General features: G+C 36.7%; 2 protein-coding genes across 17 annotated transcripts; both read left to right on the forward strand.

Moving 5' to 3' along the window:
• The first annotated feature begins 936 nt into the window (after window positions 1-936).
• LOC127367401 (CD209 antigen-like protein E) lies at window positions 937-25,191 on the forward strand. Of its 15 annotated transcripts, XM_051407189.1 has the most exons (9): window positions 1,063-1,347; window positions 2,265-2,342; window positions 3,460-3,585; window positions 4,590-4,997; window positions 5,089-5,169; window positions 12,693-12,781; window positions 12,932-13,035; window positions 13,112-13,127; window positions 24,107-25,191. In XM_051407189.1, the coding sequence occupies exons 1-9, from the start codon at window positions 1,281-1,283 to the stop codon at window positions 24,218-24,220; spliced, it is 1,083 nt and encodes a 360-aa protein (XP_051263149.1). In that variant the 5' UTR covers window positions 1,063-1,280; the 3' UTR covers window positions 24,221-25,191. The 15 variants fall into 15 exon arrangements, 13 of the variants coding, with proteins under 13 accessions (XP_051263146.1, XP_051263158.1, XP_051263157.1 ...); XM_051407186.1 differs by lacking the exons at window positions 12,693-12,781; window positions 12,932-13,035; window positions 13,112-13,127; window positions 24,107-25,191 and adding exons at window positions 937-1,001; window positions 5,409-5,512; window positions 5,588-6,656 and having other exon boundaries at window positions 1,125-1,347; window positions 5,089-5,258; XM_051407193.1 differs by lacking the exons at window positions 2,265-2,342; window positions 3,460-3,585; window positions 4,590-4,997; ... (2 more) ...; window positions 12,932-13,035; window positions 13,112-13,127 and adding exons at window positions 9,460-9,537; window positions 10,243-10,368; window positions 12,223-12,299; ... (1 more) ...; window positions 23,588-23,757; window positions 23,908-24,011 and having other exon boundaries at window positions 1,059-1,347; window positions 24,088-25,191.
• LOC127367403 (M protein, serotype 6-like) lies at window positions 15,454-17,800 on the forward strand. Of its 2 annotated transcripts, XM_051407200.1 has the most exons (4): window positions 15,454-15,594; window positions 15,924-15,995; window positions 16,178-16,267; window positions 17,115-17,800. In XM_051407200.1, exons 1-4 carry the CDS (start codon window positions 15,567-15,569, stop codon window positions 17,429-17,431), a joined length of 507 nt encoding a protein of 168 aa, XP_051263160.1. In that variant the 5' UTR covers window positions 15,454-15,566; the 3' UTR covers window positions 17,432-17,800. The 2 variants fall into 2 exon arrangements, with proteins under 2 accessions (XP_051263160.1, XP_051263161.1); XM_051407201.1 differs by lacking the exon at window positions 15,924-15,995.
• Window positions 25,192-25,722: the final 531 nt, after the last annotated feature.

Here is a 25,722-nt window from a genome sequence, read left to right on the forward strand (position 1 = left end):
CTATGCAAGACTGTCAGCAGAATTTATACTGAGGGATTTAATATTTCAGGTATAAAAGCAAACAAGACAAAACAACACATTAACAAGTTTAGGAAACTGCTTTTGCATATTTTACTTCCTCTTTGAAAGCAGAATCACTCACTTTGAAATTGATATTTGTAACTGGAATCCACTTCCATGTTACTGTATACAGATAACAAAGCGAAGGTCACCAAAACAAATCCAATGTATGTTCTAGTCACTTTACATTCAAACTGGAAATCAAACTTTTGAGATACTTAATCATAGAGAAAGGTGTTCATTAAGGGGATATTCTGACCTATAAGTAGTGCTATACATGAAAAATAACAAAATCATTATGAATCATCACTTGAAGACCAAGAATATCCATTTCATAGTATTGTGGCCAGTAGTTACCTTAATGTTTTGCCCTGTAGAAGATTGGAGGGGGGATTCTCTTCCCATATGTAAATGTTGTTATACATTTTGGTTTAAGATCTAATTAGGGAAGTCATACTGACCACTCTCAACGGAGACCTGGCCTAGAAAACTGCAACATGACAAGCCACAAAAAGTAAAAAATAAGATAATATCCAGTTAAAATCTCATAGTAGGAACGATCAAAGTCCAAATTTGCTCTGTAAGCACTCATACAGCCATTAGCTCGCTAGCAAGCTCAACAAGGGACCAAATATACTGAATATAAACTTGGCTGAACAAAGCAGACACAAACCGTACACACAGACCACAGGCACAAACTGGACTTTCTTTAATGACATTTGATATGAGCACTGATGAGTACAAATATTAGCTCATATTGGAGCAGTCACGCTTGAAGTGTGAGAAAATGCGAGTTGCAAATTTCCAGAAGTTACGTCAGTCAAGTGTCAAAAGCACTACAAGGACACTGTGTGTGGGTTGATTTGGTTGTGGTATGAATTGTGTTTCCTGATACTACACAAAGCAAACATGCAAAGTTAAATATTAGCAGACCTCTTTCTGTAAGTACACTGTTTGCTGGCACTTCTTTATCAATTTTGTTGATGTTTCCTTCACACAGGAGCACACTGTATATGGTCTGAAGTTCATAACCAGCCATTCGTGTATGCAAATGATTTTTTCAGCAAAAAAGCAGAAGTTCTTAATTACAAGGCAGTGAGTGACAGACTCAACACAACAGAGGAAACAACCACTTCTCGTATAGGGATGCTCCGTGGTTCAATTACAGTGGTACTTCTCTGTCTACAAGTCACAGAGCACTCAAGAGAACGACTGTAGCGATGGCAGAGGAGGAGGTTAACTACGCTTCAGTTGTATTCAAAGCTAAAAATAATTCCCCACCTGAAGGTAAGTTTAGTTTGTCAAATTGTGCAAACTTGTCACTTTACTGGTTTGTTTGTGTGATCATCCTCATAAGCAATGTTCATTTCTTGGACTGATATTTTCTTCAATAATCTCAGAATGTGAATTTGATTTTTTTTACCGATCAGAATGTTAAATCCGAATAAGTTTAAATTTGTAGTGTCCTGTGAAAGAGACATTTGTGGTGCAACCAGGGTTTAAAACAGGAACATCTGTAAAACTCTGTAGCATGACGTTGTTGAATTGCAGCTTTTTTTAAACTGCAGGAAGACAGTGGAAATTAGATGTTGAGCTAACCCTGCACATTGGCACTGATGTTCAAAATGTTGATTATTATTAGACAAAGAAAACCAGTAAAGTAGTACATGCATCACTGTTAAACTGTTAAACTGTTAAACTCTGATCTCACACTTTGAATCCTTTTACCAACTGTTATTACCACTTCCTCAATGTATATTCCAAAATGTAAAATGATGATGTTATATTGGAATTAGGTTCCTAAAACTCGTATTACAGTTATATAGGTTGAAGTTATATATTAAATTGTTGCAATCTGCTGCCCCCCAACGTGTTTTTTATTTATTTTTTTTGACATATTGGATGTAAACTGATGGTCTTTTGTTTAGTTTTGCACATTTCTGCAACCCACAATAGAGAATCCACTCTGACCACAGCTAGCTAAAACCAGTCAGGCAAATGGAAAATGAAATAGTTGCTTTAAAGTGTTTTCTTTTTAAAAAGGGAGAGTTTCCCTTTTCACAGGATGTGCTCACTGCAACTGTGACAATGTCATCATCTTGTGTTTGGCTTTTGTTACTTTTAAATAATATAATAAACTTTTAAAGTCCCTTGTCATTTGAACACTGTATAGAATTTAATGATTATGTCCTTCAACCTTTCAGCAAAAAAGGAGGAGGACATTGTGTACGATGAAGTGAAGGTACGAAGTGAAACAACCCAACAAACTGGTGACACAGACGGTAAGTTGAACAAAAAACATAGTGTGCAGTGGACTCTCTGGGACGATCTAGTGAAAACATGCTATCACATTGTATTATGGGGTGTTTAACCCATATTAGGAAATGAATATGTCTAGTCATTTTGAATCTGTCTTTGTCAGCACAGTGTTAGACGAGTGCTTCAATTGCAACTAATGTTACAGCCACTACTACAGAAGTACTGCTGTAACTACCACCAACACTTCCTAATAGGGATGCTCCATATTGGCTTTTCTGCCGATATCCGATATTCCGATATTGTCCAACTCTCAATTTCCGATACCGATATATGCAGGCTTTTTACACCAAAACTGTTCTTAGATAACAACATAACATATCTCCTATTGTGGAATTAACACATTATGCCTAATTTTATTGTGATGCCTCACTGGATGCATACATAAATGCAACATGGCTTTCCAAATGTAAACACTGTCTGTGCAAAATAAGAGAACAACGTCAACTTTCATTGTATTAATACTGAAAAGAGCGCTAATGCTAATCACTAGCTGAGCACTAGCTTTGGTTAATGTGTTTAATTGTATTATGCACCTGAAGGAGTGCTAATGTAAATTAAGGAACAGCTCATAGCAGGGTCAAATATTTAAGGTGCATTGCACTTATTTTGTGTTAATATTAAAATCATTCAGCTTTAAATTGTTTGCTTGTTAGCCACGGTTAGCAACCAACCAGTCTAGTGTAGTTGTTGTTATTATACGTCATCTAGCGCTCGCCAGTAAACGTCCCATGCTGCGTTCATGCAGGCTCTGAATTGCTGAAGCCTACAGAACAAACATCGGTTATAAAAACCCGATACCGATAATTCCCGATATTACATTTTTTAGTGAATATCTGCCGACAATATCGGAGAGCCGATATTATCGGACATCCCTTCTTCCTAACACTTCCACTATTACCGCTTCTACTTTAAGCAGTGGCGGTTCTATCTTGAATGACACTCTGGGCTAGACCCCCTTCGAGTTATTTAGAAGAAAGTCGAGGTGTGACTGACTTACAGTTGATCCCCCGTTCCCCCCCTTGTCCGTTCCATTAGGAGACCCAGAGGTGAACTGTCTAACTCTTATATTTTGTTGTTTAGCCTCAACAGGAATCTTGCCAGACAAGAAAGCAAACAACAGACGTCGCCGCTATCAGCAGTTGGCTTGTTGTTTGGGGGTTCTTTGTGTCATTTTGCTGTTGGGCGTCATAGCAGTCTGCGTCTACCGTAAGTATACAGAACAGGAAGTCCGTGCATTAACTGTATTATCTATAGGCAGTTTGTTTTATTCACATAATCTGCCTCAAATTGTTGTTTTAATCTTTTAGGAACAGAGTTAATTTCTAGAGACAAAATCTGATGTAGAAATGTCTGCAGAGAGTAAAGGATTCATAAGACAGGGTTCTTATTTACATGATTTCTATTTTCAATGTGCAACCATTTATTTATTCTTGGAGAAGCCCACTGTATCACACTGTAAAGCATATTGTTGTGTTGTTGTTGTTGTATGTAATCTTAATAACTTTTATTCCCATGTTTTATAGCTTTGTGGTTATTTAACCAAAATGAAACAAAATGAACAAATATAAATTTAATGTTTATTTTTTCCCACTTAAATTTGACTTCAGAATAAAGCCTTTTATCGATCATATAGTTGGTTGAATATGTGAATTCATTTGAAGGCACATAACAGCAGTGAAAGGTTGGTGACAGAATTAGTAGAAACAGGAAGGCATTAAAGGATAAGTTAAATTATGGTATATATTTCTTCTTATTGCGAACATATCCCATGATCAGACCCAAACCAACACAGCACTGATCCTTGGAGCTCCAATGTTATCTGTCAGCTTCTGACTCAGTCCCACACACACCATCCTGCTGCCAGAAAATCATCCCAGACAAATGCACGGTCCACTCCTGTTTGAGTAATGTTTACTTAAAACTACAGTGCCCAGCTGATTTAGGCAACGTTAAATGTTGACTTAAGTAAGAACCAATTGGGCTCTGAGTGTCACAGAGGAAGTTCGAAAGTACTGAGATTCAGATTAACACGTTTGTTTTAGTCTTTTCATGGGATTTGTTGATCTTGTACATTGAAGAAACACATTGAGAGTCAACGACTTCCAAACGCTGGAAAACCTGAAGGAGAGCAGACAGGAATTGGCTTCCAAATGTGAAAAATTACAAAACAAATGGACGGGAAAAATTGTGTTATTATTTTCGTTTTGCAGTCACTACATTAAATCATGAGGGTGAGCTGAACCAATTAAAAGAAAACCAAACGTCTCTACTGGCTGACAATTACAACCTGACAAACCTCAACCGCAATCTGAGCTCAGAAAATGAAAACTTGAGGAGGGACCACAACAACCTGACTAAATCCTATACTGCCTTAGAAAGCAAGATCACAAACCTGACTGCAGAAAACCAGAACCTGAAGACAAAAAACCAGAACCTGACGACACAAAACCAGAACCTGACGACACAAAACCAGAACCTGACGACACAAAACCAGGAGCTGAAGACGCAGAAGAAGAACTTAACAGAATTAATACAAGACATGGAGACAAAGCAGAATGAGCTCAATGTCAGTCGAGCTCAGTGGAGCATTAATGCCTACTGCCCTGTAAGAAATGGAGGTATGTTCAGAACCCATTAATTAGTTCCAAAAATAACCAATAACAATAATATCAGAATGCACTAATGCTGTTTATTGGTTGGTCTCTGTAGGTTCAGAAAGACAGTGTAAACGTTGTCAGAACGGCTGGGAAAACTTCCAGTCTGGCTGCTATGTGTTTCATAACGCTGAGCCTGATAAACAGATAACCTGGGATGAAGCTCGAGAAAACTGCAAAGGAAAGAGTTCAGATTTGGTTGTTATAACTGATGAAGAAGAGAAGGTAATGAGAAAACTGTGGGAATGTATTTGACAGTCTATATGAGATTCAAAATATTTTCTGTTAGTCTGAGCACACTGTGAGTCTGTAGGCCACAGTGTGTTTATTTAAGTCCAGTCTTTAAATGTCTGATAACTGTCTCTCTGCTGTCAGAGCTATATCAGTGAATGGAATCACAGGAATAACGTGTTCTGGATTGGACTGAGAGTTGAAGATGGGCAATGGAAGTGGGTCAATGGAAGTGATCTGACTGAAGAGTAAGAGACACATTCCTAAAAATTTGAATCATAAAATCTATCAGCCTTGATCTAAACATCATGTTCTTCCCTCAGATCCTGGAAACCACAACCTCCTCCTACTGAAGGTCTCTGTGCAACTTTTGTCCAGAACAGAAGACTGATCAAATCAGTGAACTGTAGTGAAAAACGACAATGGATCTGTGAACAGAAAGCTTTAACTGTTTAAACACTGCAGTCAAACTTGAGAATGTTACTGGATCCTCTGTAAAGATTGATTACATGTAAGATAATATCAACTGGTTTATAAATACCAAACTTCACAATTTAAATTAAATTTTTTAAAAAGATGTGAGGGCTGGGATAAAGAGTGGGTTAAGTTATAATTAGGATCATATGAGGTTTAAATGGAGTTTGGAAAACATTTATAATTATAATTTAATTGTATTTGAAGGTTTTGCAAAGGGCTTAGAACACCAATGTGCTTATCTTGAGTTCTCCTGGTTAGACAGTACTTTTTGTAGATTTCACACCGATTGTATTTCAGTCCATGTCACTATGTGAATGTAACTTTATGTATATTTATAAAATATATGTGATTACCTTGGTGAGTAGCTGTTTAGATGTGTTATGCAATGTCTACATAATATTTTAGTTACTTGATTTTTATAAATAATGTCTTCTTCATAATAAATGCATAAGGGATCATTTTTTTAAAAGTTCTATGTATGGTTACTTTAGCTGTTTGTTGCTGGTAAAAACAGATCTACTGTATATGTGCAGTTATACAGAAGAAAATAGAGTAACTGGCCTAAAGGGGATTTAAGTGTTAATCATTAATAACTCTGATGTGCTTTTCTTCTACTTAGAGATGCAGTTCTTACAGTTTGTATATCAGCAGATTGATGAAAGAGACCAACAAAAGTGCTCAAAGTTTCTTATTTGTTATTGTCATGTAACATTTGAAATGGTTGCTGCTGATTGGCCAACAGGGGGCGCTGCATCACTTGTTCTCAACAGAGTGATCCCAGAGCTGTTTTCTTAAGCATTTGTGTTCTGATGTAAAGAATATTATTATGTAGAGGAGACAGTTAAGTGTTATTGATCTATCTAGAAGCAAATTCCTGTTTCAGTCCATTATATTAAATAAAAATACTGTCACACATTCTTGTTGTCTGTTTTTAACATATTGCTCATTGAAAATATCAGTAAGATTTCATCAAGTGTGAAAGAATAACATTATTCAGGATGTTGTAACATGTTTGAACCTGAACAGGATGAGACAGAGGCAGATCTGGCCTCAGTTCAGTCCATCTGAAGCTCACACATCAGTTACACACACAGTCAACATCAGCACAAATACAGCATCATAGCTCGGTGCAGTGAGTCTCAGTTATCAGGGAAGTGTCATATTGTGTGTTTTACAAGGAGGAATTTCATGGTTTTATTTGTGATATCTTTAACTTCTTCGTTTTGTAAAGAAAGAACTAAAAGAAGGTTGTGAAATGTCCATGTGATAAGACAGAGACTGTTCATTGGTGCATTTTTTATCATAGCTTGTGATTCATGATTAGATCTTTCTGATATGTCAAACAGTGTTGGAGCACAACAGAAGGAAACACAACTTCAGAAGCAAAACTAACTGTTTAATTTAATAATTACTGAATTACTAAATCAATGAATATATGCACTCAAACACTACATAGCCATAACCAACAGAACAAACACACTCTCATTCGGCAGCAGAAGTCACAGCGTAGTAGTGGCAGTGGGCCCCCACCACCTTATTCCCCTATAGCAGAGCCCTGGAGCTCTTCTACCAAAGGCCCAGAAGAATAGAATAAAAAATCTACTGTTCACTTTTAAACAGTAAACAGTATTTTCGTGTTTCAAATTTAAATTTTTCATATTAATATCTACAGTTAATGTCGAAGCGTAAATTAAGTCACTTAAGACACACGTGAATAATCGAATAATCAATAGGATAATGATTCGAGGTCATTTAGAGAGTATTTCTCCTATCATTATACAGCACTAGCCAAATGAAAGAAAATCAATGTGGAAAGCATCAAAACGACCTAAGCATATAAAACTACTATATTGAGCATAGCGTTAGTTCAGGCAGGGCACGAAGTCAGGCTTAGCTTTCAGTTACAGCTATACAACGATCAAGCTAGTCATAAAATACATCAGATTCTCAAGCTTCCCATGGATACCATGCACAGTCATGACAGCTCACCTGATTTCCAAGCATCCAATTGGCTAACATCACAGGCGCCTTATTTAACGCTTAGCCTGCCGCCTATCTCGCTGCCCTCACAAGCCTTTGCACCCACCTCCACCCCAGCTCCTCCTTTTATATTTCTAATTAATCAATGTCATTTTCGATTGCCATTGATGCTTGCTCTGTTCTGTACCCTGGGGGTCTCTGCTGCCGCTCTCCTTGTCTTAAACTTTCCATGTATGCACATGGAAGGGCAGGGAGGTGTGCTCTCCTGCCTTAAGGTTTTCCACGTAGGCACGCGAAGGACAAGGAGGTCCCAGAACAGAGCCATACCGCCAAATGTAATTCTGCTTGGGATATAAGATATTTTGACGAAAGTGGTCCTGACTGAACTAATAGTTGTGTAGTTGGTCCCCAGTGGGCCTCCCCAACCACTTTTGTCTTCAGGCTTTTGGGTGTTTTTTTTATTTACTCTGGCTTTTCCAACTTCTGTACACAGACAAGGTAATAATAATGGTCAGAAATGATGTGAAAATGCATATTTGTATTGAAAAACATGATATTTGTGTACGCAAATGACTTTTTTCAACTAAAAGCAGAAGTTCTTAATTACAAGGCAGTGAGTGACAGACTCGACTTACCAGAGGAAACAACCACTTCTCGTATAAGGATGCTCAGTGGTTTACTTACAGTGGTACTTCTCTGTCTACAAGTCACAGAGCACTCAAGAGAACGACTGTAGTGATGGCAGAGGAGGAGGTAAACTACGCTCCAGTTGTATTCAAAGCTAAAAATAATTCCCCACCTGAAGGTAAGTTTAGTTTTTCAAATTGTGCATTAAGAAAAGATAACTTAAAATTGTCACTTTACTGGTTTGTTTGTGTGATCATCCTCATAAGCAATGTTCATTTCTTGGACTGATATTTTCTTCAATAATCTCAGAATGTGAATTGGATTTTTTTTACCGATCAGAAGGTTAAAACTGAATAAGTTTACATTTGTAGTGTCCTGTGAAAGAGACATTTGTGGTGCAACCAGGGTTTAAAACAGGAACATCTGTAAAACTCTGTAGCATGACGGTGTTGAATTGCAGCTTTTTTTAAACTGCAGGAAGACAGTGGAAATTAGATGTTGAGCTAACCCTGCACATTGGCACTGATGTTCAAAATGTTGATTATTATTAGACAAAGAAAACCAGTAAAGTAGTACATGCATCACTGTTAAACTGTTAAATTGTTAAACTCTGATCTCACACTTTGAATCCTTTTACCAACTGTTATTACCACTTCCTCAATGTATATTCCAAAATGTAAAATGATGATGTTATATCGGAATTAGGTTCCTAAAACTCTTATCACAGTTATATAGGTTGAAGTTATATATTAAATTGTTGCAATCTGTGATCCCTTTTTTTTTTTTTTTTTTTTTTTTGACATATTGGATGTAAACTGTTGGTCTTTTGTTTAGTTTTGCACATTTCTGCAACCCACAATAGAGAATCCACTCTGACCACAGCTAGCTAAAACCAGTCAGGCAAATGGAAAATGAAATAGTTGCTTTAAAGTGTTTCCTTTTTAAAAAGGGAGAGTTTCCCTTTTCACAGGATGCGCTCACTGCAACTGTGACAATGTCATCATCTTGTGTTTAGCTTTTGTTACTTTTAAAATAATATTATAAACTTTTAAAGTCCCTTGTTATTAGAACACTGTATAGAATTGAATGATTATGTCCTTCAACCTTTCAGCAAAAAAGGAGGAGGACATTGTGTACGATGAAGTGAAGGTACGAAGTGAAACAACCCAACAAACTGGTGACACAGACGGTAAGTTGAACAAAAAACATAGTGTGCAGTGGACTCTCTGGGACGATCTAGTGAAAACATGCTATCACATTGTATTATGGGGTGTTTAACCCATATTAGGAAATGAATATGTCTAGTCATTTTGAATCTGTCTTTGTCAGCACAGTGTTAGACGAGTGCTTCAAATGCAACTAATGTTACAGCCACTACTACAGAAGTACTGCTGTAACTACCACCAACACTTCCTAACACTTCCACTATTACTGCTTCTACTTTTAGCACAATGGCAAAAAGCCTTTTTCTTAAAGTCTGTTTTAAACAACAGTCTGTTGCCCATATGAATATATATTGAAATGTGTTTTACTTGCTGTAATCACTCCTCCTGTTTATAGTGGCCCTTAGGAGATCAGTTTCTAATGTGCATCCAACTTAAGAGATGGTGGACAAACTGTTCAGTCCTCGTTCTGTGTAAAAATCTAATTTTCTGCTGAAGCCGTCCACCTGCCAGCCAGCTCCCTGCCTCTCCGGCCCGCTTCTGTTCCAGTTTTGTTTTGGATTACTATTAAAGTATCTTCAGTTCCCACTCACCAGTTAGTGTGTGTCTGTGCTTTGGGGTCCTAGTCCTAAAAGAATGTAACAGTTGAGCTGCCGTTGAGGGATAGAAACACCAGAGATGGTATATCTTTGAAAGATGGTCTTAACTAACTCCTATATTTTGTTGTTTAGCCTCAGCAGGATTCTTGCCAGACAAGAAAGCAAACAACAGACGTCGCCGCTATCAGCAGTTGGCTTGTTGTTTGGGGGTTCTTTGTGTCATTTTGCTGTTGGGCGTCATAGCAGTCTGCGTCTACCGTAAGTATACAGAACAGGAAGTCCGTGCATTAACTCTATTATCTATAGGCAGTTTGTTTTATTCACATAATCTGCCTCAAATTGTTGTTTTTTTATTTTTTAGGAACAGAGTTAATTTCTAGAAACAAAATCTGATGTAGAAATGTCTGCAGAGAGTAAAGGATTCATAAGACCGGGTTCTTATTTACATGATTTCTATTTTCAATGTGCAACCATTTATTCTTGGAGAAGCCCACTGAATCACACTGTAAAGCATGTTGTTGTGTTGTTGTGTTGTTGTTGTATGTTATCTTAATAACCTTTATTCCCATGTTTTATAGCTTTGTGGTTATTTAACCAAAATTAACAAATATAAATTTAATTTTCATTTTTTTCCCACTTAAATTTGACTTCAGAATAAAGCCTTTATTATCGATCATATAGTCGATTGAATATGTGAATTCATTTGAAGCCACATAACAGCAGTGAAAGGTTGGTGACAGAATTAGTAGAAACAGGAAGGCATTAAAGGATAAGTTAAGTGATATTATATATTTCTTGTTATTGCGAACATATCCCATGATCAGACCCAAACCAACACAGCACTGATCCTTGGAGCTCCAATGTTATCTGTCAGCTATTAAAAACACATCAGTGAGCCAACCTTGTGCTTCAATTCATTTTTATTTGTATAGCACCAATTCATAACAGAAGTTGTCTCAGGACACTTTTCAAATAGAGCAGGTCTAGACCGAACACCTTTTATAACATTATTTACAGAGACCCAACAGTACCACCATGAGCAAGCACTTGGTGACGGGGGCAAGGAAGAGAGGAGCTCAGTGCACCATGGGAAATCCCCCGATAGTCTAGGCCTATAGCAGCATAACTAAGGGATGGTTCAGGACTCACCTGATCCAGCCCTAACTATAAGCTTTATCAAAGAGGAATGTCTTAAGCCTAGTCTTGAATGTGGAGAGGGTGTCTGCCTCCCGAACCACAACTGGAAGCTGGTTCCACAGGAGAGGAGCTTGGTAACTGAAGGCTCTGGCTCCTGTTCTACTTTTAGAGACTATAGGAACCACAAGTAGCCCAGCATTCAGAGAACGTAGTGTTCTAGAAGGGTAATAGGGTACTATGAGCTCTTTCAGATATGAAGGGGCCTGACCATGAAGAGCTTTATAGGTGAGGAGGAGGATTTTAAATTCTATTCTACATTTTACAGGGAGCCAGTGCAGAGAAGCTAGTACAGGAGAGATGTGATCTCTTTTTCTAGTTACTGTCAGTACTCGTGCTGCAGCGTTCTGAATTAATTGGAGCGTCCTTATGGACTTATTGGGGCAGCCTGATAATAAGCAATTGCAGTAATCCAGCCTAGAAGTAACAAATGCTTGGATTAGTTTTTCTGCATCTGTCTGTGATAGTATGTGTCTAATTTTTGTAATATTACGGAACCTGTTCCTTTAGAACAAAGAACATGGCTACTGTAGCTTCTGACTCAGTCCCACACACACCATCCTGCTGCCAGAAAAACATCCCAGACAAATGCACGGTCCACTCCTGTTTGAGTAATGTTTACTTAAAACTACAGTGCCCAGCTGATTTAGACAACGTTAAATGTTGACTTAAGTAGGAACCAATTGGGCTCTGAGTGTCACAGAGGAAGTTAGAAAGTACTGAGATTCAGATTAACACGTTTGTTTTAGTCTTTTCATGGGATTTGTTGATCTTGTACATTGAAGAAATACATTGAGAGCCAACAACTTCTAAAAGCTGAAAACCTGAAGGAGAGCAGACAGGAATTAGCTTCCAAATGTGGAAAATGACAAAACAAATGAAGGGGGAAAAAATTGCATTATTATTTTCGTTTTGCAGTCACTACATTAAATCATGAGGGTGAGCTGAACCAGTTAAAAGAAAACCAAACGTCTCTACTGGCTGACAATCACAACCTGACAAACCTCAACCGCAATCTGAGCTCAGAAAATGAAAACTTGAGGAGGGACCACAACAACCTGACTAAATCCTATACTGACTGCAGAAAACCAGGAGCTGGAGATGCAGAAGAAGAACTTGACAGAATTAATACAAGACATGGAGACAAAGCAGAATGAGCTCAATGTCAGTCGAGCTCAGTGGAGCATTAATGCCTACTGTCCCCTAAAAAGTGGAGGTATGTTCAGAACCCATTAATTAGTTCCAAAAATAACCAATAACAATAATATCAGAATGCACTAATGCTGTTTATTGGTTGGTCTCTGTAGGTTCAGAAAGACAGTGTGTACCTTGTCAAAATGGCTGGGTTAACTTCAAGTCTGGCTGCTATGCGTTTAATAACCCTGAGTCTGCTGGTCAGAAACCCTGGGATGAAGCTCGAGAAGACTGCAAAGGAAAGAGTTCAGATTTGGTTGTTATAACTGATGAACAAGAGAAGGTAATTAGAAAACTGTGGGAATGTATTTGACAGTCTATATGAGATTCAGAATATTTTCTGTTAGTCTGAGCACACTGTGAGTCTGTAGGCCACAGTGTGTTTATTTAAGTCCAGTCTTTAAATGTCTGATAACTGTCTCTCTGGTGTCAGAATTATATCAGTAACTGGTATACAAAAAGTGGTCATTTCTGGATTGGACTGAGAGTTGAAGATGGGAAATGGAAGTGGGTCGATGGAAGTGATCTGACTGAAGAGTAAGAGACACATTCCTAAACATTTTGAATCATAAAATCTATCAGCCTTGATCTAAACATCATGTTCTTCCCTCAGATCCTGGAAACCACAACCTCCTCCTACTGAAGGTCACTGTGCAACTTTTGTCCAGAACAGAGGACTGAGATCAGTGAACTGTAGTGAAAAACATCAATGGATCTGTGAACAGAAAGCTTTAACTGTTTAAACACTGCAGTCAAACTTGAGAATGTTACTGGATCCTCTGTAAAGATTGATTACATGTAAGATAATATCAACTGGTTTATAAATACCAAACTTCACAATTTAAAGTTTTGTTTATAAATATATTTTTTTAAATGATGTGAGGGCTGGGATAAAGAGTGGGTTAAGTTATAATTAGGATCATATGAGGTTTAAATGGAGTTTGGAAACATTTATAATTGTGATTTAATTGTATTTGAAGGTTTTGCAAAGGGCTTAGAACACCAATGTGCTTATCTTGAGTTCTCCTGGGTAGACAGTACTTTTTGTATATTTCACACCGATTGTATTTCATTCCATGTCACTATGTGAATGTAACTTTATGTATAATTATAATATATATGTGATTACCTTAGTGAGTAGCTGTTTAGATGTGTTATGCAATGTCTACACAATATTTTAGTTACTTGATTTTCATATAAAATGTTTCTTCCATAATTAATGCATAAAGGATATTTTTTCTTATAAAAAATATTTTTTAAGTGAATTATTTTAAAAAACTGTATGTATGGTTACTTTAGGTGTTTGTTGCTGGTAAAGACAGATCTAATGTATATGTAGAGTTATACAGAAGAAAATAGAGTAACTGGCCTAAAGGGGATTTAAGTGTTAATCATTAATAACTCTGATGTGCTTTTCTTCTACTTAGAGATGCAGTTCTTACAGTTTGTATATCAGCAGATTGATGAAAGAGACCAACAAAAGTGCTCAAAGTTTCTTATTTGTTATTGTCATGTAACATTTGAAATGCTTGCTGCTGATTGGCCAACAGGGGGCGCTGCATCACTTGTTCTCAACAGAGTGATCCCAGAGCTGTTTTCTTAAGCATTTGTGTTCTGATGTAAAGAATATTATTATGTAGAGGAGACAGTTAAGTGTTATTTATCTATCTAGAAGCAGATTCCTGTTTCAGTCCATTATATTAAATAAAAATACTGTCACACATTCTTGTTATTGTCTGTTTTTAACATATTGCTCATTGAAAATATCAGTAAGATTTCATCAAGTGTTAAAGAATAACATTATTCAGGATGTTGTAACATGTTTGAACCTGAACAGGATGAGACAGAGGCAGATCTGGCCTCAGTTCAGTCCATCTGAAGCTCACACATCAGTTACACACACAGTCAACATCAGCACAAATACAGCATCATAGCTCGGTGCAGTGAGTCTCAGTTATCAGGGAAGTGTCATATTGTGTGTTTTACAAGGAGGAATTTCATGGTTTTATTTGTGAAGACTTTATCTTTTCTGTTTTTTCAACACAGAGACTGTTCAGTAGTGAATATTTTATCATAGCTTGTGATACATATCATATCATATCATATCATTCTCATGATATGTCAAACACTGTTGGAGCACAACAGAAGGAAACACAACTCATAAATGTTTAAATTGATAATGACTGAATTATTGAATCAATGAATACACATACTCAAACACTACATCACAAACCAGAAAGACATATTTTATATCTTGTTTTTCTTGACCACCTGTTGTTGTGCTGCCATCCTCATTTTTATTAATTAGACTAAACGATACAACCGACAGACCAAACACAATCATTTCCCTGTCTGCAGTCTCACTGAACAAAGCTAATGATGACGCTTTGGTAAGAACACACAAGCACACACAAACTAAATGTCATACAGGACTGAAGATTCAGCATCAGCAGCAGCTACAGTTCATCAACAGTTTTAACTATTTATACATTTATTTATAATATCAACCAGCATCTTTATAATATCTATTAGAATATGTTCATGCAGGGGAAAACCTACAAAAGGACCCCACACTCTGGTACAAACACAGGACCCAGTTCATGAGACATGTGTGGCACACAGTGGAGATCAATGAGGCCTCCACAGTCTGACACAATTGTACTGGAGTCCTTACACCCCCACTGGCTTTACATCATGTAAAAGGGTTCAGGCTGGGTGGGCACAAATTAAATAAAAACATAACTTTCCATGAATAGACTGTATTAAGCAAACATGTGTGTATTAACATGTGTGTATTTTAGGCCAGTAGAACAATGGTATGTACATTTCTGACTCATGAGTATCACCAGAGACAGTGTGCCAACAGCAACAAAAACCACTAGACTTCTCTTCACAGCAACACATTATTAGCTTCTAAGGTGCAAAAACAACACTGTCACAGCCTCAAAGCAGAAGTACAGTAAAGACCATCACAGTGGACCAGAGAGGTTCCCACACCAGTTACACTCTGAGACTTTCCTTAAAGCCTTCATACAGGACTGCAGCAAGATTTTAAATCTTTATTCAGGATGGACAGAAAACCACAGGATGAAACTGGTATTTTAAACCATTCTAATGTTTACGTGTCTGCATGTAACACTTTGTCTGCTCTATCTTTTTATTGGCCAGTATTCTGTCTACATTTGTTCTTTTTTGCAATATTTGATGTTTCTGATGATTGACAACACCTTCATTTCTAATTATATCTTTTGCATCAGGATTGTTCCTCTCTGCTCAACACATTGGGAATAATAAGATTTAATGATGTTTTCATTAATAATTAGAAAATCCATGTTTTATATCACGGTTTCCCAACATGGTGGGAGTCAGTCTGTAAATAACATTCAGTTATAGAGACGTTTGTGTTTGATCTGGATATCTTTCAGAGCAAATCGAGGAAGAAGCTGACTATCTTAATGCAGCAGTACGCACTGTGGATAAAAAGGAAGCCACATCAGGTGCATTAAGAACACAGTAACTGTCACACATGTTATATTGTTAAACATAAAATATATGATCAGTTATGATGTTAAATATAATTAATAGTTCCTTTTTCTTTATTGTAAAATGTATTCAAAGCGCCATCTACTGTTAATCAAGTTGTTGACGTGCTTTAACTGAATTCTTATTTTTCTTTCAGGTCAGAAGTTTCTCTCCTTCACTCAGTCTTTTCTACCAATGGCAGCGTGTTGGGTGATACTGTTAGTAATCATGTCCCTTCATATTTACTGTGAGTACCTTCTATGTCAATCTTATATCAAATTAAAGCTTTTTTTCTTCTTTACTTGCTGTTGTTAGTCCACATTTAAAGGACAGGTTCACATTTTATCAAGTCTGTAATAAAGCAATAGTCAGCTGCCCATATGTACACTGTAACAGTTTTTGCTTGGTGTAATCCTTCCTCCTGTTCATGCTGGCCCTGTGCAAACATGTATTCCAATGTTTATTTGAAGGTAATAGGAGGCTTCAGCAGTCTGACTTACAGAAATCAAATGTGAATCATCTGAACTTACAGTAGTTTTACTACAAAGTTGGAGTACTTTCTTTTTGGCTGTTATTGCCCTCTAGGAGATAGTGACAGCTTAAGAGTGACGGGGGGGGGGGGACACGCAGCAAAAAGCCACAGGTCTGACTCGAACCCTGAGCCGCTGCAGTAGGGACTCACCCTTGGCACATGGTGCACAAGCTCTACAAGGCGAGCTATTAAGGCCCCAGAAAGAGGACATTTTGAAACAGTTGACTTAACAAAGTTAGAGCACTGAAACTTCATATTAGCTTCAGGTAAAGTTTGGGATCTGTGTTGCACAGAATGAGGACTGTGGACTGTGTGTCCCATCTCTTACAGTGGAGGTGCATCAGGAAGAGATTTCTGATTTGCAAAAATAAAGAGGATGACAGCAAAAAAAAACATCAGTTAAACACAGTTTCAATGCTCATAGGGGCACCTGACTATTGTTTTAAGATTGATTGGAAACATGTGAACCTTTCTTTATCATGTTTTTGTGTTATATAAGTAAATCTGAATTTGAAGTCTTAAAGTCTTAAAGCCCAACACCTTCCTCTATCTGTCACTGTAGTTACCTCAGTCATTTCTGAAAACAACGCCAAGCTGACTGCAGAAAACCAGAACTTGAAGACACAAAACCAGGAGCTGGAGACACAAAACCAGAACCTGACGACACAAAACCAGAACCTGATGACACAAAACCAGAACCTGACGACACAAAACCAGAACCTGATGACACAAAACCAGAACCTGACGACACAAAACCAGAACCTGACAACACAAAACAACCAACTTGAGACACAAAACAAAAACCAGGAGCTGTCGACACCAGGATACAAGGATTTTAGTATATTTATTACAGCCAATACCAATACTAGTAAATGGTAAATGGTAAATGGACCTGTACTTGTATAGCGCCTTTATAGTCTTTTGACCACTCACTGTCCCAATCCAGTTTTTTTTGCCCCTGAGCCACATTTAATATCTGCTGATACTGAGTCCTGATCCAATACTTGTATTTTCTTTAATAATATAGGTGAATGGCTCTGCATTACTTTAAGAAAAGAAATGCACTCAACCAAGCTGTTCCTTAATGTTTTTTATATTTAAAATATTAATATAGTACATTATATACATATATTTTATACTGAATAACTAATAAACAAAGTAGGCTATGAAATAGCTCTATATAAACTCTCTCTGTAATATTTTTTGATCTTGTCGATCTTGTCTTGTTGCTGTCTACAGGGAATTTCTCTCTCCCTTAAAAGTGTCCTGCAGAATCGTTGCTTCAGTGCAGTCTTTACCTGAGTTACCTAAATTAACTATATTCTGCTGAATGCTACTTTTCCTTCTCTGTACATCTTTTGCATGGATTACATTAATAAATGATTCCTTTTCTCTTTATGTACGTGGGGCTTTTGTTGCACTTGCAGTGGCGTGGTGAGTGTGAGAACATTGTTTTTAAAGGGATTTATTTCAATTCAAATTTTTCGTGGTTTACTTTTTTTTCGAGTGATGTAAGCGCTGGGATAAAGAGTGGGTTAAGTTCTAATTAGGATGAGGTTTAAATTGAGTTTGTATTGGGATTTAACTGTATCAGAAAGTTTTGCCAAGGACATAAAACACCAATATGCTTATCTTGGGTTCTCCTGTGTAGACTAGGTTATTTCTATATATTATTAACAGTGATTCATTTTGTATTTCATTCTATGGCACTATGTGAATGTAACTTTATGTATACTTATAATATATATATGATTGCCTTTGTGAGTAGCTGTTTAGATGTGTTATGCAATGTCTACACAATATTTCACTTGCTTGATTTTCATATGTAATGTCTCCTTCATAATTAATGCATAAGGGATCATTTTTCTTATAAAAAACATTTATTTTAAGTAAATTATTTCAAAAAGCTGTATGTATGGTTACTTTAGCTGTTTGTTGCTTGAAAAAAACTGAGTTACTGTATATGTGCAGATATCCAGAAGAAAATTGAGTGACTGGCCTAAAGGGGATTTAAGTGTTAATCATTAATAACTCTGATGTGCTTTTCTTCTACTTAGTTAGAGATGCAGTTCTTACAGTTTGTATATCAGCAGATTGATGAAAGAGACCAACAAAAGTGCTGAAAGTTTTTTATTTGTTATTGTCATGTATCATTTGAAATGGCTGATTGGCCAACAGGGGGCGCTGCATCACTTGTTCTCAACAGAGTGATCCCAGAGCTGTTTTCTTAAGCATTTGTGTTCTGATGTAAGGAATATTATTATGTGGAGGTGACAGTTAAGTGTTATTCATCTATCGAGAAGTAAATTCCTGTTTCAGTCCATTATATTAAATAAAAATACTGTCACACATTCTTGTTATTGTCTGTTTTTAACATATTACTCATTGAAAATATCAGTAAGATTTCATCAAGTGTTAAAGAATAACATTATTCAGGATGTTACAACATGTTTGAACCTGAACAGGATGAGACAGAGGCAGATCTGGCCTCAGTTCAGTCCATCTGAAGCTCACACATCAGTTACACACACAGTCAACATCAGCACAAATACAGCATCATAGCTCGGTGCAGTGAGTCTCAGTAATCAGGGAAGTGTCATATTGTGTGTTTTACAAGGAGGAATTTCATGGTTTTATTTGTGGTATCTTTAACTTCTTCGTTTTGTCAAGAAAGAACTAAAAGAAGATTGTGAAATGTCCATGTGATAACACAGAGACTGTTCACTGGTGCATTTTTTATCATAGCTTGTGATACATGATTAGATCTTTCTGATATGTCAAACAGTGTTGGAGCACAACAGAAGGAAACACAACTCCAGAAGCAAAACTAACTGTTTAATTTAATAATTACTGAATTACTAAATCAATGAATATATGCACTCAAACACTACATAGCCATAACCAACAGAACAAACACACTCTCATTCGGCAGCAGCAGTCACGGCGTAGTAGTGGCAGTGAGCCCCCACCACCTTATTCCCCTATAGCAGAGCCCCGGAGCTCTTCTACCAAAGGCCCAGAAGAATAGAATAAAATAAATTGCTACTGTTCACTTTTTAAACAGTAAACTAGTATTTTTCTGTGTTTTCAAATTAATTTTTTTTCATATTAATATCTACAGTTAATGTCTGAAGCTGTAAATTAAGTCAATTAAGACTCATGTGAATAATCCTGAATAATCAATAGGATAATGATTCTGAGGTCATTTAGAGAGTATTTCTCCTATCATTATACGTGCAGCACTCAAGCCAAATGAAAGAAAAATCAATGTGGAAAGCATCAAAACGACCTAAATATCCCAGATCTAATAGCATCAAAATAAAAAAAAGCATCATCAATAAGCATTAAAACTACTATCTAATAGTTGTAGTTGGTCCCCAGTGGGCCTCCCCAACCACTTTTGTCTTCAGGCTTTTGGGTGTGTTTTTAATTTACTCTGGCTTTTCCAACGTCTGTACACAGACAAGGTAATAATAATGGTCAGAAATGATGTGAAAATGCATATTTGTATTGAAAAACATTATATTTGTGTACGCAAATTACTTTTTTCAACCAAAAGCAGAAGTTCTTTATTACAAGGCAGTGAGTGACAGACTCGACTTACCAGAAGAAACAACCACTTCTCGTATAAGGACGCTCAGTGGTTTACTTACAGTGGTACTTCTCTGTCTACAAGTCACAGAGCACTCAAGAGAACGACTGTAGCGATGGCAGAGGAGGAGGTTAGCTACGCTTCAGTTGTATTCAAAACTAAAAATAATTCCCCACCTGAAGGTAAGTTTAGTTTTTCAAATTGTGCATTAAGAAAAGATAACTTAAAATTGTCACTTTACTGGTTTGTTTGTGTGATCATCCTCATAAACAATGTTCATTTCTTGGACTGATAGTTTCTTCAATAATCTCAGAATGTGAATTGGATTTTTTTTACCGATCAGAATGTTAAATCTGAATAAGTTTACATTTGTAGTGTCCTGTGAAAGAGACATTTGTGGTGCAACCAGGGTTTAAAACAGGAACATCTGTAAAACTCTGTAGCATGACGTTGTTAAATTGCATCTTTTTTTAAACTGCAGGAAGACAGTGGAAATTAGATGTTGAGCTAACCCTGCACATTGGCACTGATGTTCAAAATGTTGATTATTATTAGACAAAGAAAACCAGTAAAGTAGTACATGCATCACTGTTAAACTGTTAAATTGTTAAACTCTGATCTCACACTTTGAATCCTTTTACCAACTGTTATTACCACTTCCTCAATGTATATTCCAAAATGTAAAATGATGATGTTATATTGGAATTAGGTTCCTAAAACTCTTATTACAGTTATATAGGTTGAAGTTATATATTAAATTGTTGCAATCTACTTTTTTTTATCTTTTTTTTTTTTTGACATATTGGATGTAAACTGATGGTCTTTTGTTTAGTTTTGCACATTTCTGCAACCCACAATAGAGAATCCACTCTGACCACAGCTAGCTAAAACCAGTCAGGCAAATGGAAAATGAAATAGTTGCTTTAAAGTGTTTCCCTTTTAAAAAGGCAGAGTTTCCCTTTTCAAATAATATTATAAACTTTTAAAGTCCCTTGTTATTAGAACACTGTATAGAATTTAATGATTATGTCCTTCAACCTTTCAGCAAAAAAGGAGGAGGACATTGTGTACGATGAAGTGAAGGTACGAAGTGAAACAACCCAACAAACTGGTGACACAGACGGTAAGTTGAACAAAAAACATAGTGTGCAGTGGACTCTCTGGGACGATCTAGTGAAAACATGCTATCACATTGTATTATGGGGTGTTTAACCCATATTAGGAAATGAATATGTCTAGTCATTTTGAATCTGTCTTTGTCAGCACAGTGTTAGACGAGTGCTTCAATTGCAACTAATGTTACAGCCACTACTACAGAAGTACTGCTGTAACTACCACCAACACTTCCTAATAGGGATGCTCGATATTGGCTTTTCTGCCGATATCCGATATTCCGATATTGTCCAACTCTCAATTTCCGATACCGATATATGCAGGCTTTTTACACCAAAACTGTTGTTAGATAACAACATAACATATCTCCTATTGTGGAATTAACACATTATACCTAATTTTATTGTGATGCCTCACTGGATGCATACATAAATGCAACATGGCTTTCCAAATGTAAACACTGTCTGTCTGTCGGAGGGCCGATATTATCGGACATCCCTTCTTCCTAACACTTCCACTATTACTGCTTCTACTTTAAGCAGTGGCGGTTCTATCTTGAATGACACCCTGGGCTAGACCCCCTTCGAGTTATTTAGAAGAAAGTCGAGGTGTGACTGACTTACAGTTGATCCCCCGTTCCCCCCCTTGTCCGTTCCATTAAGAGACCCAGAGGTGAACTGTCTAACTCCTATATTTTGTTGTTTAGCCTCAGCAGGAATCTTGCCAGACAAGAAAGCAAACAACAGACGTCGCTGCTATCAGCAGTTGGCTTCTTGTTTGGGGGTTCTTTGTGTCATTTTGCTGTTGGGCGTCATAGCAGTCTGCGTCTACCGTAAGTATACAGAACAGGAAGTCCGTGCATTAACTCTATTATCTATAGGCAGTTTGTTTTATTCACATAATCTGCCTCAAATAGTTTTTTTAATCTTTTAGGAACAGAGTTAATTTCTAGAGACAAAATCTGATGTAGAAATGTCTGCAGAGAGTAAAGGATTCATAGGACAGGGTTCTTATTTACATGATTTCTATTTTCAATGTGCAACCATTTATTTATTCTTGGAGAAGCCCACTGTATCACACTGTAAAGCATGTTGGTGTGTTGTTGTTGTTGTTGTTGTTGTATGTTATCTTAATGACTTTTATTCCCATGTTTTATAGCTTTGTGGTTATTTAACCAAAATGAAACAAAATGAACAAATATAAATGTAATGTTTATTTTTTCCCACTTAAATTTGACTTCAGAATAAAGCCTTTATTATCGATCATATAGTCGATTGAATATGTGAATTCATTTGAGACCAAAGCCACATAACAGCAGTGAAAGGTTGGTGACAGAATTAGTAGAAACAGGAAGGCATTAAAGGATAAGTTAAGTGATATTATATATTTCTTCTTATTGCAAACATATCCCATGATCAGACCCAAACCAACACAGCACTGATCCTTGGAGCTCCAATGTTATCTGTCAGCTTTTGACTCAGTCCCACACACACCATCCTGCTGCCAGAAAAACATCCCAGACAAATGCACGGTCCACTCCTGTTTGAGTAATGTTTACTTAAAACTACAGTGCCCAGCTGATTTAGACAACGTTAAATGTTGACTTAAGTAGGAACCAATTGGGCTCTGAGTGTCACAGAGGAAGTTCGAAAGTACTAAGATTCAGATTAACACGTTTGTTTTAGTCTTTTCATGGGATTTGTTGATCTTGTACATTGAAGAAACACATTGAGAGCCAACAACTTCCAAAAGCTGAAAACCTGAAGGAGAGCAGACAGGAATTAGCTTCCAAATGTGGAAAATGACAAAACAAATGAAGGGAAAAAATTGCATTATTATTTTCGTTTTGCAGTCACTACATTAAATCATGAGGGTGAGCTGAACCAGTTAAAAGAAAACCAAACGTCTCTACTGGCGGACAATCACAACCTGACAAACCTCAACCGCAATCTGAGCTCAGAAAATGAAAACTTGAGGAGGGACCACAACAACCTGACTAAATCCTATACTGCCTTAGAAAGCAAGATCACAAACCTGACTGCAGAAAACCAGAACCTGAAGACACAAAACCAGAACCTGACGACACAAAACCAGAACCTGAAGACACAAAACCAGGAGCTGAAGACGCAGAAGAAGAACTTAGAAGAAAAAATACAAGACATGGAGACAAAGCAGAATGAGCTCAATGTCAGTCGAGCTCAGTGGAGCATTAATGCCTACTGTCCCCTAAAAAGTGGAGGTATGTTCAGAACCCATTAATTAGTTCCTAAAATAACCAATAACAATAATATCAGAATGCACTAATGCTGTTTATTGGTTGGTCTCTGTAGGTTCAGAAAGACAGTGTGTACCTTGTCAGAATGGCTGGAATAACTTCCAGTCTGGCTGCTATGCGTTTAATAACCCTGAGCCTGCTGGTCAGAAACCCTGGGATGAAGCTCGAGAAGACTGCAAAGGAAAGAGTTCAGATCTGGTTGTTATAACTGATGAACAAGAGAAGGTAATGAGAAAACTGTGGGAATGTATTTGACAGTCTTTATGAGATTGAAAATATTTTCTGTTAGTCTGAGCACACTGTGAGTCTGTAGGCCACAGTGTGTTTATTTAAGTCCAGTCTTTAAATGTCTGATAACTGTCTCTCTGGTGTCAGAGCTATATCAGTAACTGGTATTCAAGAAGTGGCCATTTCTGGATTGGACTGAGAGTTGAAGATGGGAAATGGAAGTGGGTCGATGGAAGTGATCTGACTGAAGAGTAAGAGACACATTCCTAAACATTTTGAATCATAAAATCTATCAGCCTTGATCTAAACATCATGTTCTTCCCTCAGATCCTGGAAACCACAACCTCCTCCTACTGAAGGTCACTGTGCAACTTTTGTCCAGAACAGAGGACTGATCAAATCAGTGAACTGTAGTGACAAACATCAATGGATCTGTGAACAGAAAGCTTTAACTGTTTAAACACTGCAGTCAAACTTGAGAATGTTACTGGATCCTCTGTAAAGATTGATTACATGTAAGATAATATCAACTGGTTTATTAATATCAAACTTCACAGTTTAATTTTTTTTTTATATGATGTGAGGGCTGGGATAAAGAGTGGGTTAAGTTATAATTAGGATCATATGAGGTTTAAATGGAGTTTGGAAAACATTTATAATTGTGATTTAATTGTATTTGAAGGTTTTGCAAAGGGCTTAGAACACCAATGTGCTTATCTTGAGTTCTCCTGGGTAGACAGTACTTTTTGTGTATTTCACACTGATTGTATTTCAGTCCATGTCACTATGTGAATGTAACTTTATGTATATTTATAATATATATGCGATTACCTTAGTGAGTAGCTGTTTAGATGTGTTATGCAATGTCTACACAATATTTTAGTTACTTTAATTTTCATAAATAATGTCTCCTTCATAATAAATGCATAAGGGATAATTTTTCTTATAAAAAACATTTATTTTAAGTAAATTATTTCAAAAAGCTGTATGTATGGTTACTTTAGGTGTTTGTTGCTGGAAAAAAACTGATTTACTGTTTATGTGCAGATATACAGAAGAATATAGAGTAACTGGCCTAAAGGGGATTTAAGTGTTAATCATTAATAACTCTGATGTGCTTTTCTTCTACTTAGTTAGAGATGCAGTTCTTACAGTTTGTATATCAGCAGATTGATGAAAGAGACCAACAAAAGTGCTCAAAGTTTCTTATTTGTTATTGTCATGTAACATTTGAAATGCTTGCTGCTGATTGGCCAACAGGGGGCGCTGCATCACTTGTTCTCAACAGAGTGATCCCAGAGCTGTTTTCTTAAGCATTTGTGTTCTGATGTAAAGAATATTATTATGTAGAGGAGACAGTTAAGTGTTATTTATCTATCTAGTAGTAAATTCCTGTTTCAGTCGATTATATTAAATAAAAATACTGTCACACATTCTTGTTATTGTCTGTTTTTAACATATTACTCATTGAAAATATCAGTAAGATTTCATCAAGTGTTAAAGAATAACATTATTCAGGATGTTGTAACATGTTTGATGAGACAGAGGCAGATCTGGGGAGAAGTGGCTGCATTGGCTTCATCTGACTGCAGATCAGATAAACTAATGGATGTGTGAGAATAAACCTTTATCAGTAATCATTGTGATCAGTTATCGTGGGACCACACTGCTGGTATTGTCATCTCATAGCAAGGCCACTTTAAATACTAGAAAGCGTAACATTTCTGAAAATATTTCCATGATTCTAATATTTCAAGGCCTGAAAACCTGCTCTCTCATCAACCATATGTACGCATTTGCAGGTACCTTTGACTTTTGCCATTACTGTGTGGCAAAAAATTACATACATACAAAAAATACATGTCTTTTTATTTCATTTTTATTTTTTATTTAATTACATATGAACGGGTAGTTTAAATGGATATGAAACAACTAGAAAAATATACTGATTTGGACATTGAT

This window comes from Dicentrarchus labrax, unplaced genomic scaffold (assembly GCF_905237075.1).
Source record: "Dicentrarchus labrax unplaced genomic scaffold, dlabrax2021, whole genome shotgun sequence".
Taxonomy (NCBI): Eukaryota; Metazoa; Chordata; class Actinopteri; family Moronidae; genus Dicentrarchus; species Dicentrarchus labrax.

Excerpts from the sequence above, each read along its gene's own strand:
- LOC127367401 (XM_051407186.1), top strand. The coding sequence starts at position 1,281 with ATGGCAGAGGAGGAGGTTAACTACGCTTCAGTTGTATTCAAAGCTAAA. Across the intron at positions 2,343-3,459 it reads ACAAACTGGTGACACAGACG|CCTCAACAGGAATCTTGCCA; the intron begins GTAAGTTGAACA and ends TTTGTTGTTTAG. Across the intron at positions 3,586-4,589 it reads CATAGCAGTCTGCGTCTACC|TCACTACATTAAATCATGAG; the intron begins GTAAGTATACAG and ends TTCGTTTTGCAG.
- LOC127367403 (XM_051407200.1), top strand. The coding sequence starts at position 15,567 with ATGGACAGAAAACCACAGGATGAAACTG. Across the intron at positions 15,996-16,177 it reads TAAAAAGGAAGCCACATCAG|GTCAGAAGTTTCTCTCCTTC; the intron begins GTGCATTAAGAA and ends TTTTTCTTTCAG. Across the intron at positions 16,268-17,114 it reads CATGTCCCTTCATATTTACT|TTACCTCAGTCATTTCTGAA; the intron begins GTGAGTACCTTC and ends CTGTCACTGTAG.